This window comes from Lepidochelys kempii, chromosome 2 (assembly GCF_965140285.1).
Source record: "Lepidochelys kempii isolate rLepKem1 chromosome 2, rLepKem1.hap1, whole genome shotgun sequence".
Classification (NCBI taxonomy): Eukaryota; Metazoa; Chordata; order Testudines; family Cheloniidae; genus Lepidochelys; species Lepidochelys kempii.
Genome location: NC_136381.1, coordinates 163,117,033 through 163,135,496, shown reverse-complemented (window position 1 = coordinate 163,135,496; position 18,464 = coordinate 163,117,033). Strand labels below are relative to the sequence as shown.

Sequence of the window (18,464 nt, the reverse complement as noted above, 5' to 3'; positions counted from 1 at the left end):
TACATGTATAGGAGTTATCCATTTAAATATAGTCAAGTAATGTTGCTTTTATTTTCCCCCACTCAGGTGTAGCACATGGTAAAATCAGAGCCACAGTCACATCAGAAGACTTGCTACAGCTTCCTTCTAACACCTGCTCTCCCCATTGCCCCATATAAACAGAGAGATACCTAACATCTCCAAGGCCAGTTCTACTCAAAAAACAAGACTGTAATTCAGCATGCTGGCAGGCAATTGCATGGGGAGAATAATGAAATAGAGCAGTTATGGTAGGGGGAGGGGGTTTTGTCTTTGCTTTATTGCTAACTTTAGATTTTCTGATTAGTTTATATTTCTATGCATGGAAGTGAAAAGATATGCCTGCTATGCATAGTAAATATACACCTGGTAACGGAATATTCATTTCAAATTTTCCAGATGATACAAAGTTATTCAAAACAGTTAAGTCCAAAGATGTCTGTGAAGAGTTATAGGGGGTTTCACAAAACTAGCTGACTGGGCAACAAAATGGCAGATGAAATTCAACATTGAGAAGTGCACAGTAATGCACATTGGAAAAAATAATGCCAGCTACATATATATAATGATAGGTTCTAAATTAGCTGTTACCACTCAAAAAATATATCTTGGAGTCATCATGGATAAAAACTGTCAGTGATGGAGTATCCATCATGACCCTTGGTAAATTGTTCCAATGGTTAATTACGTTCATTGTTAATTTATGCCTTATTTCCCATCTGAATTTGTCTAGATTCAGCTTCCATCCGTTGGATTGTGTTGAATCTTTCTCTGCTAGATTGAAGAGCTCATTATTAAATATTTGTTCCTATAGACTGTAATCAAGTCTATATCCTTATCCCCTTAACCTTCTCTAAATAGATTGAGCTTTTTGAGTCTATCACTATAAGGCATGTTTTCTAATCCTTTAATCATTCTCGTGGATTTTCTTTGAACCCTCTCCAGTTTATCAATATCCTTCTTGAATTGTGGTCGTGAGGCCTGGACACTGTATTCCAGCAACAGTAATATCAATGCCAAATATAGAGGTAAAATAACCACTCTTGTTCCACTCGAGATTATACTGTTTATGCATCCCAGGATTGCAATCGTTCTTTTGGCTACAGTGTCACACTGGGAACTCGTGTTCAGCTGAATAGCCACCACAACCCTCAAATCTTCCCAGGATCGAATCCCGCATCCTATCACTGTGGTCTACATGAATCCCAAGAAAAGGTAACCTTTCCGATTCTAGAAAAGAAAATACATATCCCTTTATTTTTTAAACCCACTCAACCAAAATCAGTCTTGAAGGGCAGAGGGTAAATCCTGCTGACCTTTTTGGATGCAGAACTCCTATACACTTCAGTGGCGTTATTCACATGGAAGGGGCTTTAGGTCTGAGAAACAGACTCCCAATTTTTGTAATAGCCTTTCATTTCTACAGACCTTTGCTCCTGACTTCTCTAGGTCACTCATAGTGAAATGAGTTTGGTATTGTTAATGTAATTCCCAACAGATGTTTCTTAGATGGGAAAAGAATAAAAATGGAAGAATGGCGCATGGTCACAGTTACAGGGGGAGGTTGCCTAGTGTCTGCAACACTGCACTGCAATCACTACACTGCATCTGGGTTACAACGTGTGTAGACACACCCGAGGTGGCTTTAATCTAGCTAGCTCAGCTACCAACAGCAGTGAAGCTGCGGCAGCATGGACTTGAACATGGACTAGCCACCCATACATGTATCCAGGATCCCAGGTGGGCTTGTACAATCTGTGTGGAAGTCTGTGCTTCCATAGCTTCACTTTGCTGCTATTAATACTCGCACTAGCTAGAATAACTCTATCTTGGGTAGGTCGACACGTGCTACAATCACCCTTGTTCTCACCCTTGATTGCAGTGTAGAAATAACCCTATGTCTGCCTTTATCTAGTGATATCAGTCACACACTTTCAGAAACAATACAATTCACTGAAAAATAAGCAGGAAAGATAGGAAAGAAATGCAGTTATACATTTGAGTCTGAGCTTTTCAATTATTTTTAATAACATTGAAAAGTACCTGTCCCCCAGAATTATGTAGCTGTCTTTTGTACAGTTCCTTAGAATTTCTATTCCAAAACCTCTATTTAATAGAAATAATATTTAAATATGGCAAAATCCCCCCCCCCCGCCCCGGCACGAATCCGAGAGTGACTTTTTTTTAAAAAAAGGTCTCCTGAAATTGTGCTATGGCATGTGAACTTGACAGAAAAGTTGAATCCCTAGGATTTGAACTGGAGATCCTTTCAGCCTTCAAAGCCAGAGCTCATGCACAAAGAAAGCTAGGGGAGCTGTTCATCCTAGCTGCATTCCTCCAGTACTGTTTGGTAATGTTACTTTTGTTAACATTTTCCCAATTCAAAAACATTTCGCAATATATTTAACCATTAAAGAAAGAAGAAAGAAAAGAAGGAAAATTCCCATCTAGTTAATCTTTGATCTAGGAGACTTGAGTAATTCACTTACTACTTTAACTCTTACCCTTAGTAATGTAGGGCTGCATTCTGGCCCAGACTGGCCCATCCACACAGCGACAGAGATTTGGTATGGACCTATAGGGATCATGGATGCTGTACAAACTGCTTACTCCCTTCCACCCAGAGCAGATGGGAGAGGAATGAACAGAACTTTGATTCTGTCCCTCTCAATACACACTGGCTACTGGAACTGAGCAAGCATGGTGGGGTGAGGGGTAGTAGTCTGCTGCTGGTATAAGCCATCAGCCAATCACTTCTCCCTGGAGCAAAGGGGGGAGCAAGAAGGAAATTGTCTTCTTGAGCCTGGAATGCTCCTGCTATCACAATCTAACCCTTGTATAATAAATAAACTGCACAAAGCCTGGATTGCTTTCTTACTCTGGAAAATGCACTTAGCATTGTCCTCTGCCCCTTTCCCTTCCTTTGAATGCCTCTCACAGATTACTTTATATTTTTGCTTCATTTTCCCCCTTTCTTTTTATTTTTCTCTTCATTTTGTGTATGGATTAATATACAGATATGCTCTTTCTTTCCAAGATGCTTCTGTGGTTTTCTCTTTTTTATTTATTCGAAGAACTCTGCATGGCCGTTTTTCAGAGGAATTTGTTTTCCCTAGGATTGCAAAAAAAAAAAAAATCTATCATAATGCGAATAACAAAATGAACATACCTGCTGAGGTCCCACTGCAAAATGTCTGGCTGCATTTCAGTGCCACTATGCCCAAAGGAAAATAAACAGCTCACTCTCTAAACCAAACATGCCCTTAAAAAGTAACGTTAATGTGCTTCTCAGCACTCTCATGCAGCTAATCTTGTCATGTAGAGCATGCTGAAAACTAGATGAGCGCCAAAACAAATGAGGCTTTCCTATTTAATGATGAATGTTTTTGGAACAAAATGTATCAATCCCAGACAAAAATCATTACTGAACTGGAGATAAGATAAGAAAATATATATTAATAACTTGCAGGGGGTGGGGAATTAATGGAACAGTGTATTTTTAAAAACCTGGAAATTCAGTGTTTGCATTTTACAAATATTAATAAAATAAATAAATGCCCCCCTATGCTATCACTCTGAGAACACTTCATATGAGATAGGTGTTGAGAACTGGGGAATATCTGGATTATTTTTCATGAATGGGGAGTAGTGTTTGTGTGATCTGTTACTTGCAATGGAGCTAAATCAAAGAGGTGGTTAAAAGGACCAAACAGGAATAGCAAAACAATAACAGGGATAAGAGTCCTGGAGGGAACAATGAGGAAGCTGTTAATTGGGCAATGTGACTCCATCCAGGTTTAATCTTCCCAACACTAAGAGTAGAATCAAAGGAGGACACTAAACCATGAGAGGACCCTGGGCCTAGAAAAGGGAGAGGCTTCCCAGAGAGTGTCAGTGAGCACTGACAAGGATGCAAGGAGACGCCAGACTGCCTGAGAATCAGGGTCTGTAGCTAACAGGTTACAGCATGGCGCAGAAGAGAAAGGGGCCACTCAGGCTAAGTCATGTCTACCAAGAGGCTTGAGGGGAATGCCAGATATAGGCTCCCAAAGGAAAACTCCTGCGGGCAACAAGCCCATTGAGCTTGCTAGATATCCTGGTTGGCAACCAGAGGGGTGTAATCTGGACACCCAGTCGGAGAGTGGTTGAACTGCATGGTCCCATCCCAAAGAGAAGTGGAGGCATGGGCTTGTCACTGGAAAGGGATCTCAGAAGGAGCAGTCTACCCAGGAGCCATGACTCATATGGACATATGAAAAAAATTCCTGAAATTTTGCAGGTTCAACACTTGATACACTAGTGAATGGACCTGAACTCCACAAATTTAAGGAAATCTTAAAATTCATATACTGTGGCTGCAGACTTCATAAACTACATCCACCATGGTTTGTGTAGCCTAAATGCAGGAGTACACTAGGTTTTAAATGTCTGCAGCACACAATCTAGGGTGGTGAGGGATTAATATGTTTCTATGATTTCCAGTGCCTAATGTCAGGGAGTTAGGGCCCCAGTCCATCAAAGCACTTTAAGTATGTGTTTTATTTGAACCTGTTTAAAGTTAAGCACTCGCTTGGGTGCTTTGTTTAGCTGGGGCCTAAATTAGGAAGTGTCAGGTAGCAGCTGGATAGGTCTTTTACTTTTATATAAAGTGTAATTTTTGTTGGACTATCCTACTTATATAGCATCCAAGAATCTCAAAGTGCTTTATAAACGTCCGTGTGTTTAGCTTCACAACATCATTGTGGTAACCAGGCATCATTGTAAATAAACCACAGATGGATTAAGAGACTTGCCTAAGTTTCAAAAGGAAATCTCTGGCAGAGCCAAGCATAAATTCCAGGTCTCCAAACTGTCAGTCCTATGGTTGAACCACAAGACCATCCTTCATCTCTTAAGAGTCACGGTGATATTGGTGGTGTTTTTGTCTGAGAGAGAGTGAATTGAATCTAGTTTCTTTGGTCAAATAGGTGGTGAATGATATACACATTTGTATGTCCAATTTAATCCAGCATAGCTGGGGCTATGCAGGTCAAGATGTCAATTTTGAAGTATGAGGGCTAATATCTGTCTCGTGTTTTGGGGCAGGGGGTGGGAGGGTGTGGATGGGAACGCACAGGTAGAGTTAAGGTTGTATGGGGAGGGCATTAACTCTGTTTTTTCATACTTTCCAACATTTAGAGGTTTCTTTCAAATGTCAACTTTGCATTTCCTGACTTCCAGACATTTGGATTTTTTAGAGATACAGAAGAGATCCAAGTTCTAAGCAAAAAGACACAGTGGTTCGGAAGCCACCCTGTTATGAAAGCAAAAGGTAGAGAAAATGAGCCACCAAGAAACCAGTCACTACATAGGGAGAAGGAGTAGCCAGGCTCTCCTCCAGTACTTCTCCCTATTATGAACATGGGAAAAGAGGAGAGAGTGCCAATGATTGCTAACAGATCAACTGGGCGGAGTGTGACACAGACCCCTGTAGCATAGGTTCCCCTGTTCTTTGCAAATATCTTGCACCTCTGATCTGACAAAACTCATACATCACATTTATCCATAAAGAGTAATGTGTACGGTATCTACAGAAAGCTCATCAAGATTCATAATCATTATGAGATGTAAGTATGAGTAATAGTTAAGGAATAAGATATCTATATTTAAAGAATGCGTTATGGACCAGGAGTAGAAGTTAGTCACCAAGAGTTAACGTGTTTCAGTGATGGCCCATTCAGGCAAAGGGGAGTTATCACCCCACTCTGTTTGGTCAGTGATGCAATGCAAGGCTCAATCAATTGGCTTTATGCAATACTGAGACTCTGAGTGAGAAACCATCAGAGGCAACAACAAACAATCAAAAAACTTAAAGGCAAAAAAGAAACTTTACAGCAAGCCCGGGGTTCTCCCTATCTGTGAATAGAAACAAAAGGCTGTTTTCAGTATAACACAGAGGAGGGAGAGGCACTCCGTGTCCATTCACTGAGAAAACTCATGGGGAGCAAGGGGGGTTTCATGATCCTGGTTCTTGGATCCTGGTTTTTATTAAACCAGCCAGATCTGCAGTAGACTGAACTTTGGGGGAAATCTGCCTTATTGCATAAGAGAGGTAACTATTGATAAGTGTAGACCCAGGTTCGAGTTTTATGATATTGCTTTGTGTTGTAATCACTTGGTTTCATCAGTTTCTCCCATTTCTAATTACATCTGTATTCTTTCTTAAATAAGCCTGCTTTTGTTTTATCCTAAGTGCTCACAAGCGCTGTGTAGTTTGCAGGAATGGTGCATAAAGGTAAAACTGATAAATTGGGGTACACTGCTTCTTTGGGGGCAGAGGATCTGGAATTTCTGAGAGTAGCCAGCATTAGGGGCTGGATATCACGGGGGTACAATTCAAAGGGTGCACCTATTGTTAACCTACAAGGTGAAGAAAAGTGTGATGTAGCCCAGAGGAGAGGGCTTGGGTGGCTTATAGGCTGGTGGTGTCAGGGAGCTGACACCCCGCTAAGAACGGGCAAGTTTCCCTCACACTGGAGTCATGGGGGGTAACAAGGTGACTCACAGTCGTGGGTGCCCAAGAAACATCACAGAGAGGGAGAGGAAGAGAGAGCTTCTGTCTCACTAGCAGGTGAGTGAGGGGCTAAGAGAGAGAAGCCAGAGCCAACCATACAGTCTGTCTTTCCATTATTTGGAACAACAAGAGAGCCCTCCACCTCCTTCCATGCAGCCAGGGGACAGCTGCTTTATGGTTCCATTGGAGCAGAAAGATGCATAGTGTCATATAACACTATGATTTGAGGGAAAGAAAAAGATGAAAGGGTGATAGGGCATGGCCTTACTTTGGAATTTGTCTGAGAGAAGGCAGCAGGCAACTCTACTTAAAACTTTGCCTTGGTTCTACTGCCAGTTCTATTTATATGCATTTGGGTGCACAGATGAGTAAATGCAATGCCTTTTCTGCAGAAGATAACAGCATCCATAAATTTTTCTTTACTAAAAGGAAGCGGCAAGTTGATTGCCATATGAAGTATTTTCTTATCTACCTTTATTTACAGATCATCTTGTCATTGCTTAAACAATACCATGCTTTGATCATACTGTACTTCCTAAACATTGCTCTTTGTCCTTCTCTGTCCTGTCCTTCATCTCCCCGATAGACGGATGAAGAGGAGGATGTAGAGGTATGGTTCTTTGAAAGAGCATGTCGTTTCCACATCCCCTGTGTGCTGTGAGATCTAATTCTAACACAAATATTATGGAATGCTCAAGTCCATTAGCTCAACTGGAACCGTGCACTGTGACTTTCATTCTCTTGGCTTTTTGGCTCTATCATGAGACTGTTTTTAAAGTTGCTTTAACCATGAGTTTGTGTTCTCCTATAAATCCTGATTTGGAGCCTTAATTATCTGAAACTTCCTTTCTCCAGGTCCCAAAATCATTAATTAAGTTAATAATTCCCTTAACTATGCAAAACTTCAATAATCTGAGTGTCCTGTGGAAAACTTTGGATGAAGGTTCCCATGACAATGGGATAATCAATGTTGAGCTATCTAGTCACAAAACATTATTTTACGAGCAGTTCAAACATCTGTCTATAGAGATGCAAAACAAAATTTTGCAACATCTGCACTATGAATCCCAAAGAATTGAACAATGGAATAGTTTATGAACTTCTTAAAATTCCTCTTAATACATGAGTCTGAAAATAATTGAATAAATAATGTACCAGCTGACAAACCTGCTGTATTCCCAGTGGAACAGTCTATTGTTATGGACAGCATCTCATTGTGTAATGCATTCTTTGTTCAAATATAGCTCACTCATCCAGTTCAACTAACCAAGCAATTTGATTGGCTGAATGCCCAGTGCTTCATAATGACAGTCATTTGCACAAGGGGCTACTCTTTGAGGGTAAGCAAAGCATGGACATTTGAAAATGAAAGATATATAGGAAGCTACTTATCTGGGACCTCTTCTTCCCCAAAGATTATAATTTAATGTCTGGGTGGAACAGAACATGAGGAATCACCAAGTGAATGATGATTTGAATCCATTAGATGGAACAATACATGCTATTGAATTAACATTTGTGCAAAAATATTTAACTAATGTGTGTATTCTAACTATTGGTTATGTGATGATAGTCTCCTTTGTTTTTTCTGTGACATTTTGTATCTGTTAACTTTTCAACCTACTGTCAATGTTATTTTTAAACCAAGACTGGCATGCACTGCAGTAGACATTTATCACTAATATTTTTCTAACCTTTATTTTCACATGTGAGACTCTAGCACTTACACATTTTCTTCCTCCAAATGAGGCAAACTGGTATTTTTAAAACAAATTCTAGACATGCACCATCAGCAGTACATCTCAAATTAATATATTTAGCTCAGTGCTTTGTAAGGATTATTGCTTTGTTATTTGGTTCACTTACAGCTCTAATCTGATAAATCATTTTGTTTAAATAGTATCATTCTCCCAGTAATTTCCAGATCAAATATTTTCAGTTTACAGGTAAAACAATGGGGTTTTCCTAACAGCCAGCCCTGCAAACTCAACATAGGCTCTCAGAGTCAAGCTGGGTTCTTTTCTTCTAAAGCATCATCACCAGTAATAAAGGCTCTATGGATTTTCCTGAGTGCAACTAATTGGCCTTATAATAGGAAATTAATAAAACAATCCTGTTTATGGTGCAAATGAAGGAGCAACATTCAGCACACTTTCTCATATCTGTGTTATGTCTGCAGGGCTAACAGGAGTGAGGAGAAATTTAAAAAATATTTTAGGCCCTGGTGCTTGGAAATATGACTCTGAATATAACACTGGGGCAGATCTGTTGAGTAACAAGTTATCATTTTTATGTAATCACTTTTCAGAGTAAAAACATACCTTAAATATTCTTTCTGACAGTAAGAACCATGAGAGTAAGAGGCACATTTTAACATTAATATCCATAGGCTGAAATAGAAATATAACTTGCTCCTCCTCTGAAAACATCATGCTCCCTTAAAAATGTTTTGCTCTGCAGAAGTTCTTAGAGGCTTCAATCCTAGACAGGTTTCTTCTGTAACTGATGAAACCTCAGCCTACTGTCACATTACTTTGTGTTGTGTGTGTGCAGCTAATTTAGAAATTGTTTCTTAATGTTGTCTTGGTAATACAGAAATCATACACAGATTGGGTGAGTGAAGGGCAGATTCCAAAATCAGTTTAAGGTTTTGTTTGTTCTTCTTACTGCCGCCTGCAATTTTTGTGCTCCAGCCATGAAATTATTTGGCAGCATGTTTTCAGTGTTGTTCTTAATATATTTTTAACTTACTGTAGGTAGTTGCTATTAGAACCGCTTAACTGTTATCTGTAGATATGCAGGGGCAGGAGTAGAGGGGGAGGTTAGAGACAGCAGGAAAATGTCTCCTTTCATGGACAGTGAAACTACTTCTGCTCTGCCAAGTTACCCGTAGTTGGGGCTACAGAACAAACTTATCTACTCCTTACTTAGCTAACTTGATTCATCTAGTGTGCTCATCACTGTGGTATTTGAGTCCATACGGCAGGCCCTTACCCAAGGTCACACAGCAGGTCTTTGTTTCACACCCTATGCTCTGATGGAAAAGGTATGAAGATTAAAGCCCATACTTATGCCTAGTTTTTTTGAGGATTTTATATGCACCTTGATATTCCCTTGTCCTTATAGCTATCAGGGTCCGTTCTCTTGGAGAGAAGTGAATATTGCCCCACTCTTTTGAGCCTACCTGTACTACAAATGAGTCCAGACAGGCAAGGATCTCTGCTTGTGTGTCTACTGCTCAGTGTGTGATATGTGGTCTTAAACAAATGGCATATTTTCTTTACTAGTTTCATTCTTTAGAACTAAATAACGTCAATAAAGAAATTAGAACCTCTCTGACCACACACCCCAAGTTGTCACCTATCACCCCACACTGGAACCCATAGGGGTATCATCAAATGACTACAACCCATACTCCATGGGGACCCCATCCTGAGGGAAATCTTTCCTGAATCCCTTCTTCTGGCCTTCAAACAACCCTCCAATCTCTCCAAACTCATTATCAGAAGCAAGTTCCCCACGCCCAGGACACACCAACTCAAAGTAGGCCCAGACCCTGCCAGAACAACAGATGCAAGAGCTGAAAACATATTTCTGTTGCTACAAAGATCAACAGCCCCCACAACACACCTTTCAAGATACATGGGTCCCACATATACCAATCACAGCATGTAATGTACCTCATCCAGTGCATTAAATGCCTCAATATCAACTATATGGATAAAGCCAGACAATCACTGTGCTCTCAAATGAGCTCACAGGAAAATGATAAAAGACAAAAACACCCTATCACCAGTGGTGTAGCCAGGTGGAAAAAACAGGGGGAGCGGAGATTAAATAAAGGCACCATCCCCTGGTACTGACCCGGCGGCGATCCGGGTCCTCAGCAGCACTTCAGTGTTGGGTCCTTCACTCGCTCCGGTCTTCGGCGCTGAAGGAACACATACCCCCCCGCTCCCCCACCACCACCGCAATGCCGCTGGAGACCGGAGCGAGTGAAGGACCCGACGCCGAAGTGCTGTTGAAGACCCAGAGCACTGCCAGGTCAGTAAAAATGTTAAAGGCACCAAGTAATTAAAAAGGCGCCACTTGTGCTCGGTGCGGGAGCGGCCGCTGCCATTCTCCCACCCCCAGCTATGCTACTGCCTATCACCTGTGGATGAACACTTCTCTCACTCTGCAGTTGACCTGTCAGTCCTCACCCTCAAAGGAAACCTGCATAACGATTTTAAAATCAGGCCTGGGAGCTTAAATTGATAACTTTGCTAAACACTAAAAATCATGGACTGAATAGAGACACTGGACTGATGGTTTATTACAACAATCTGTAGCCCCAGTAACAACCCCCTCCAGCTGCTACTTCCCCCCTTTCCCCTCCACTTTCCTTTCCTCCTTATGACTGGAGCACTGTGAAAGGGCCACTTCATCCTGTATGATCCCTTGAAATATGTGTTAACAACTTATGCTAAATTATCTGTTCCATCTTATAATTAGCTGTGACACTCTGCCTACCTTTCCTAGACCTGAAGAATAATTCTGGGTAGGCTCAAAAGTTTCTCTCTCAGCAACAGAATTTGGTCCAGTTAAAGATACTACCTCACCCACCTTTGCTCGTCAACTTAGATCGTGTCAATTAAACAATTTCTTTTTCTTTCTGCAGTCTGGAAAGTTCTCCAGCAACTCTACACCATCTCAGAGCCAGCCACAGGGTCTGCAGTATGCTGAAGAAGCAGCAGAGCATGAGAACATGAAGGCTGTGCTGAAGACCTCCTCCGTCAGTGGGGAAACCACCACTGCACTAGGTGTTCGCACTCGAAGCAGAGCCAGCAGAGGTAAACGCTGTGCTTTTATTTTCTCAACTCCCTTTGGGCATTGTCATTATTTATTGTATGTACTACAGTAAGACGTTGAGGTCATGCCACTGTAGTAGGTTGCTGACAATCTAAATAGTCAAAAGAGAAGAAGCAATTTTTGTTACCCCCCATTTTACAAATGGGGCACAGACCCCTTGGAGTGGTTTGCCTAAGATCAGGCAGGTGGTCAGTAGCTGAGACAGCGGGAGTAGCAATAAGGAATAATAACCACTTAAAATTGACCCCACCCCCACCCCCTTCCTGCATGAGCCTGGCTCCCCTTTAAGCCACATTTTGTATTCCTCTGATCACCTTTTGTTATGAAATATAGATGAGGTCAACATATTTTTTTCCAATACAAGCAAGTTGAAAGCAGCCATTAGGCCACAAACTGTTGCTTAAAGGGCATCAAAGCTTATGAGGAATGGTGGGGAAAGAAGAGAAGGATTTGCAAAGTTTTTGAAGGAATAAAAGAGATTATAAATGTATAAACATTTCCCTGCTATTTGATTTATCCTACTGCATAGAACTGCTGTTTGTAGTGGACACATGAGTTTACATCATATGTACAAGCCCAGTGTTGTTTTTGGAAAAACAAATTTTAAAATAATGAAATGGAAGATGAAGAATCAGTTATTCCACAGTGAACACTAGTAGTCTAAGGGTAAAGCATCATGCACCCAAGGCTTGTATCAGTCCCAGATGAATGTACACATTGATATCACTTAGTGCCATATTAGGGTCGGAGATACCAGCTGGTAAAGAGAGAGCAGATTGGTGGCAGGTCATCTACCTTCTATAGGTAACCATGGATGTGCTCGCAACTCTAGCAGCTATTTCTTCTTCCTTTGAAGCCAACAGTTGTCAAGTGTCAGCACGGTTCAGTTCTGAAAACTGAATCCTGGGAAATCAAATGTTGTCCCAGTCTACAGTGCACAGACCCAATATTCTGACAGAGGAGTTCAGTAGTACAACAGTAGTATCTCATCTCTGACAATGAGATATCTTCATTTCTTCTCCATCATGTGATCCGCTGGGATCTCTATTCATAAGAAGAGTGGCAAGCAAACCACCTCCTTGTTGCTGAATCATTTCACAGATAGTGGGCTCATTAACCCATTTTCCTTTCACATTTTTTCTTACAGCTGTGGTTTATCAATTAATCAATCAATTACTGGTTCTGGAGTACAGGGCATTAATTCTTGGTGGTAAGGCCTGCTCTTCATGGTATTCCTTTCCCTCATATATGGAAATCTTATCCATTACTGATTTCTTTTGGTACCACTATGCCTAGACCCTGCTCTGCTAGTAAAACATTTTCTATGTATTTTATTAAACCTTTGATGCCTGGCTCCAAAAGCCCCAATTTAAAAAGCAGGCCGAGTAGCTAAGATACAAAGAAATAAACAACTCAAGCTGCTCTGCAGCAAACTAAACAGCTGACGTAATTCGTTAAGTGCTAGTGAGCAGTGTGTCCTGTAATAAGATTCAGTTCCTGTTGGCTTAAAGAATAACAGAGGCAGTGGTAGCGTGAGCCAGACAGAAGCCTGTTAGGAGCGCTGTCCTAATAGACCTGCTGTTGACAGGAGCCTGGAAAAAAAGCAGCAGGACACACTGCGATTCAAGACTGCTATTTACTGTCAACAGCGAAGTGCCAAGGATTGGTCCCATCATTGCTGGTTTTTTAACCTGACTGTGTTTACTGAGCCAGCTCTTTTGGAAAGCTCATTGTCATTATTCTTCTGACTGACTAACCTTCAAATTATTAAGAAAAACAAACAATAATATCTAATGGAGAAACCAAAAGATGTGCCTGTCGGAGGGCTCTGTGCAACAGGGAGGGCCATAATTTCCTGGATCTTTTGGTTTCGGAGACGTGGCTCTCTGGTGGGTGTGTAGTTTTAACCAAAATTGCTTATATAGCTTTTCAGTCTGAACATTTTGCCAACCACTTTTACTTTTCTGCTTGTAACAGAGCACATGCACTTGTGCCGGGCTATATCCAGCCACGCAATGAAAAGGTGATTTCTTCCTTTCAAAGGGGGAAAAAACATCTTGAAAGAGATTCTTTCCTCCACTACATCCCCTTTGTGCCAGAAGCATGGAAGCAGACTTGGTACAGTCAGATTCTATTCCATCTGGTCTGGCTCCAGTATAGGGAGCAAAACGGGATGTGAGGAGAGCATGCTGCACTCCAGCAATCCCCAGCTGGTGGACAGTCTCTGGGAGACTACTGCCAGCTGCATTGTCTAGAGGAGAGCCATGAGTTTAAGGCCAGTTCAGAACTCCCTTATAGCTCAGCTGGTGCTTCCGAGTTATCTAAAATTTTCTGTAATGGGTAGACGTTTTTACTCTAACAAATTTGAAACAGCAGTCACTGAGCTGCCTGCTGTCATTCTGCAATGATCCAACTACAAACAAAGGTGATGTGTGAGGGGTACTCTTTTTCTAAGACTCCAATTCATTCCAGGCCGTATCGGTTCATGGAATGCTGCTGGTGATGATTCACCTAATGCTACAGATGATGCAGCTGATGAGATCATGGATCGCATTGTAAAGTCAGCCACCCAAGTGCCAAGTCAGCGAGCGGTGCCTAGAGAGAGGAAGCGGTCACGTGCAAACAGGAAGTCATGTGAGTACTGCTGATAAACTTGTTGCAGTGGAGAGGAAAGCTGTCTGTCCATCTGTCTCTTTTTATATGCACATCTGTATGTTTATGTGTATGTGTGTAAATATGTAGGATCAGCTCCTTAGCTTGTGTAAATCAACATAACTCCAGTGATTTCACTGAAGTCTATACATTGAGGATCTGTCCTGAAATGTTTCAGTTTAAAATTCACATTTAAACTTTTTGGTGATAGGCTATTAGCATTATTCAAAATACACTTAGCATTTGGAAAGTTTAGAATTAGATATTTAGCTCAGGCAAAACAGCATAAAACATAATGGTAAAAATTCTCTATGGAAGTCAGAATTAATATCAGGTGAAGAAAAGCATCATGGCTTGAACCTGGCTTCCAATATGTAGATAATATTGCTGCATATTTGGTAAACTCGGTATTGAGCATACAAGCCCGTACCTATTCTTCTTCTTCGAGTGCATGCTCATGTCCATTCCCGTGTAGGTGTGTGCTTGTCACATGCACTGCCGCCGGAAGGTTTCTCCCTCAGTAGTATCTGTCGGGTCAGCTCCAGCAGTCTATATAGCTCTTCATGGCACTCTGTATAGGAGCCTGCTGACCCAGCGCCCCCTCAGTCCAGCTAGCTTGTTGGTTAACTCTGAACCCACCTCCAACATTTGCTTGGGAATCACCTAGATGGGAATGGACATAAACAAGCACTCGACGAAGGAAAAAATGGTTACTAACCTTTCAGTAACTGTTGTTCTTTGAGATGTTTTGCTCATGTCCATTCCTAAACCTGCCCTCCTACCCCTCTGTCGGAGTTGTAAGGAATTCAGGGGGCCCGAGGTCAGCAGGCTCCTATTTTCAACACCATGAAGGCAAAGCTCCGGGGGCACCAGATACCACTGAGGGAAAAACCTTCTGGCGACAGTGCGTGCGGCGTGCGCGCACACCTACATGGGAATGGACATGAGCAACACATCTCAAAGAACAACAGTTATGGAGAGGTTAATAACCTTTTTTTACTGGACAGTTACTACTGTAGACAATGAGTGTCTATGTACTAGAGAACTGAACAATGCTTTAGTAGGAAAAGGAGTCCAATATGTAAAAGTGCTTTAATGTTTCTGTGATCACAGTACACATCAACAGGGTATTGCAATCAGTTAAAGAACCCAAATGGAAACTAAATTAACTTGCAGTCAGGCATTGTGAAGTAATAAAAAAAACCAATTTATTTGTATATGTATATACAGAATACAAGATATGCCCTGTTGTAATTGACTTCATTGTGTCTTAACTATAAAAGGCCACTGTCAAACGTATTATTTCACAACTTTAAACATCTTTTCTTTATTGTTGGTACAATGTCCTTTTGCAAACTTGGAAGTAAAATCTGTCTACTTATGGTAGTGAAATTTGTCTGCAAAGCAGCCACAAAGCTGGTTTAATTTACGTTGGGAATTAAAGGAAATCCTGTCGTAATGCAACCCTCCAGTGGCACAGAGCTGCCGTAGTCACCCAAGTTTGAGAAGTTTGGCTTTGATGTTTATTAAATGCAGTAGTTTAAGTTACAGTAGTCTTTGCGATATTCCCCATTCCAAGCATGGAGAATATTGCAGTTACCGTGGGAAAGGTGAATACCAGAGGAGGGTAAAAATTTAAGATTTTAATCATATTCACTGTCTGTGGCTTTGTGACCACCTCTCCATCCATTTTTTAGCATTTCCAGGAAGTTAGAACAAAGAAGAGACAACAACAGTGAGTGAAAGATCACAACAGGCATACTTTTTGTGGCATTGTTCTAGTTCAGTTAACCTTGTTGGTGATGGAAAGCATTCTGTACAAACAGCACTTGGCTTTTATTAGCTAGCATATGCCAAAAGCACATTCACTCTTCCCAAAGTGCCAAAACGGGGATTTTTGCGTGCGGCAACTTCCTCAGAGAAATTAAAAATGAACTAGGCATTCTGGTTGAATGAGCAAACCTTCCAGCAAAGAAAATGAGCTGACACTGGATTGTCTCTTTTACTTTCTGTCACAGAGTACACCACAGCTCTCAGCAGCATATCCACTGCGACCACCTGCTGCCCCACATGCGCTTGTGTTCTCCATATGTGCTGATTGCTGTAGGTGACTCATGCATATCAAACAGATGCCCTTTATGTTTGCATATTTTTGTGGCTTACCCCATGCTAAACTATTCCCTCTGTTAGCAATCCTCTCCCCACACACACACAAAAGCCATATGTTCGATGTCTTTGCCAGGCACCTTTCTTCCAGGAAAGCACTTGCTACAGCAAAAGGGATAATAATGAAAATACTATATATTTTCCATAGGGCTGGTTTTCATTTATGTTTAGTGAAAACATCAACAGGGATTAAGGACTCAGTAAATGTTTAGGCTGGGACTGATTTCCATTGTAATTTATCCTGATAGATTCCAGCTCTCTCACTTGTTTTGTCTTCAAGATCTCAGCTTGCCTTTTAAGTCGACTAAAAGACAGTTTCAAAATAAATGTAAAGTTCAGTAGTTTAGCGTACGGCACTTCAGCAAGGAGAATGTCTGGAACTGTACAACTTCAGTGGTAGTTGATATACCTGGATAATGAATGAATAAAATGGTTTGGCTTGAAAAACCACTGAGCTGAAGAGATAACAAGGCACCTGCATTTTCTCCCCAAGGAACTAAGCAGGACCCCATCAATATGAATGTAGAATTTAAGATAAGAGAATGGGAAAGGCTACTCTGACTGCTGAACAGTCAAAAGTCTATGAAAGTGGCACAGATCTACATGAATATACTGGAAACTAGAGCTTTAGGTGGTTTAGTGCTGCAGGGTTACGTTCCTTTGTTGTGTAAAGAGCAAAAGACACAATAGTTCGTTGTTCTGACCCATACAGGTTGGCAAGACCCATCCCTACACATACACTCAGAGTGAAAGCGAGGAGGGTGTGTGTTTGGTGTTCAATCTAACTCAAAATGTCAAAGTGAAACTAACTTGAAAGTACCAGCTTGCACCATGTTTTTACTGCAGCCATGTAAAATCATACATTTCTCAGGGTTTTAATGCAGAAGAATAAATCTGCTCAGGTTCACTTAAAGCGTAGCAAAGATTTAAGTGAACCTGGACTGAGATGTGTGTGTTTCTATCAAAATTGGAAACCCAAATGAGTTATGCATGATTGTGTTGCAAACATTTCATGTGACTCTACCAGTTACCTTTCATAGACAAGGTGAGGGGATAAAGAAAATAGAGATGAGAAATTAGTAACTCTCAGTCATTTTGAATCAAGAGAGAAATAGAAATGGAGTTATAAGAGAAGCAAGTTCTTACTCAGCCATTGGGTGAATCTATTGGGAAAATAATATATTTTTACATTTGTTGAATTAGGTCTTCCACAAAGTGGAATGAGATAAATTGTTGGGTAGTGTGATCATATTCAGTATTCAAAGATCAATATTTAGATTCTAATGAAAAGAAAAGGTCAAGTCAGAGCAATCGAAGGAGCCATAAGTTGTGAGAAGGAATAAGGCTGTGAAAAGTCCTTCGACGATAAATGAATGGTAATTCCTGTATCTGCTCTACAACCTCTGAAGATATCAAGGGTTATTGATAAATGCAGATCTGACTTATAGGGCCATTGAAAACAAATAAGAAGGAAAATGTTGAGAAAGAGCTGAAATGGAGAAGATGGGGGTACGGGTAAACTAAGAAAAACTGACTTCTGCTGAGATATACTGTAAATGTATGAAGGCTGTGTTCTGAAGGTGAATATGTGTGATAAGAGGGACTGTTTCTGAGGTACCTCCAAAACATTAGAGGTTTTGCAAGATAAAATTGTATATACACAAGTCTAATGACAACTCAATGTCATTACTATGTGATGGTTATTCAGTGGCCTATATGACATATGTATTGAACTGGAGAACACGTGAGAAAACTGGAGAACACAATCTGACACTCTCATTAGAAGTCTTAACAGTTTAATGAGCCACAGAACCCAAAGTCAGGGTTGAGGCACATTGCCACAGGAAGCTTGCACTGTTCCTTTCTCTAATGTGTCTGTTCTGCATTTAAATAAAGACTCCAATCTCTAGGGTTCTCAATTCAGCATGTTTCACAAGCATTAAATAAAAACTGAGGGTTGGACATGTGCTATTTCCATTGTTTTAGACTTGACAGAAGCTTTCTGGGTGAAAGGTTTTTATAACATTATTTAGAGCTGTCCAACCTAGCAAGAAAATAGAAAATAATATAATTGTGATTGTCTGGTTCTCCCCTACGTATGGGATGAACTTCAGAAATGATACCATAACAAACAGTGAATATGAGGGAAAACTGGAAATGGTGATGTTTTAGAACCACTGTATGCAGTAGTCCAAATTCCAGTGAACACAGTCCAGTTGTTAAG

The 18,464-nt window shown here is 40.8% G+C and overlaps 1 protein-coding gene across 6 annotated transcripts in view; it reads left to right on the top strand.

Moving 5' to 3' along the window:
- The window catches only part of FHOD3 (formin homology 2 domain containing 3), a 627,020-nt gene that overhangs the window by 592,539 nt on the left and 16,017 nt on the right, over positions 1-18,464 (top strand). For all 6 annotated transcript variants that reach the window (XM_073332694.1, XM_073332693.1, XM_073332692.1 and 3 more), the window contains 2 exons: positions 11,232-11,403; positions 13,895-14,056. In XM_073332694.1, the coding sequence (XP_073188795.1) occupies positions 11,232-11,403; positions 13,895-14,056 (334 nt within the window). The remainder of the gene's footprint in view (positions 1-11,231; positions 11,404-13,894; positions 14,057-18,464) is intronic.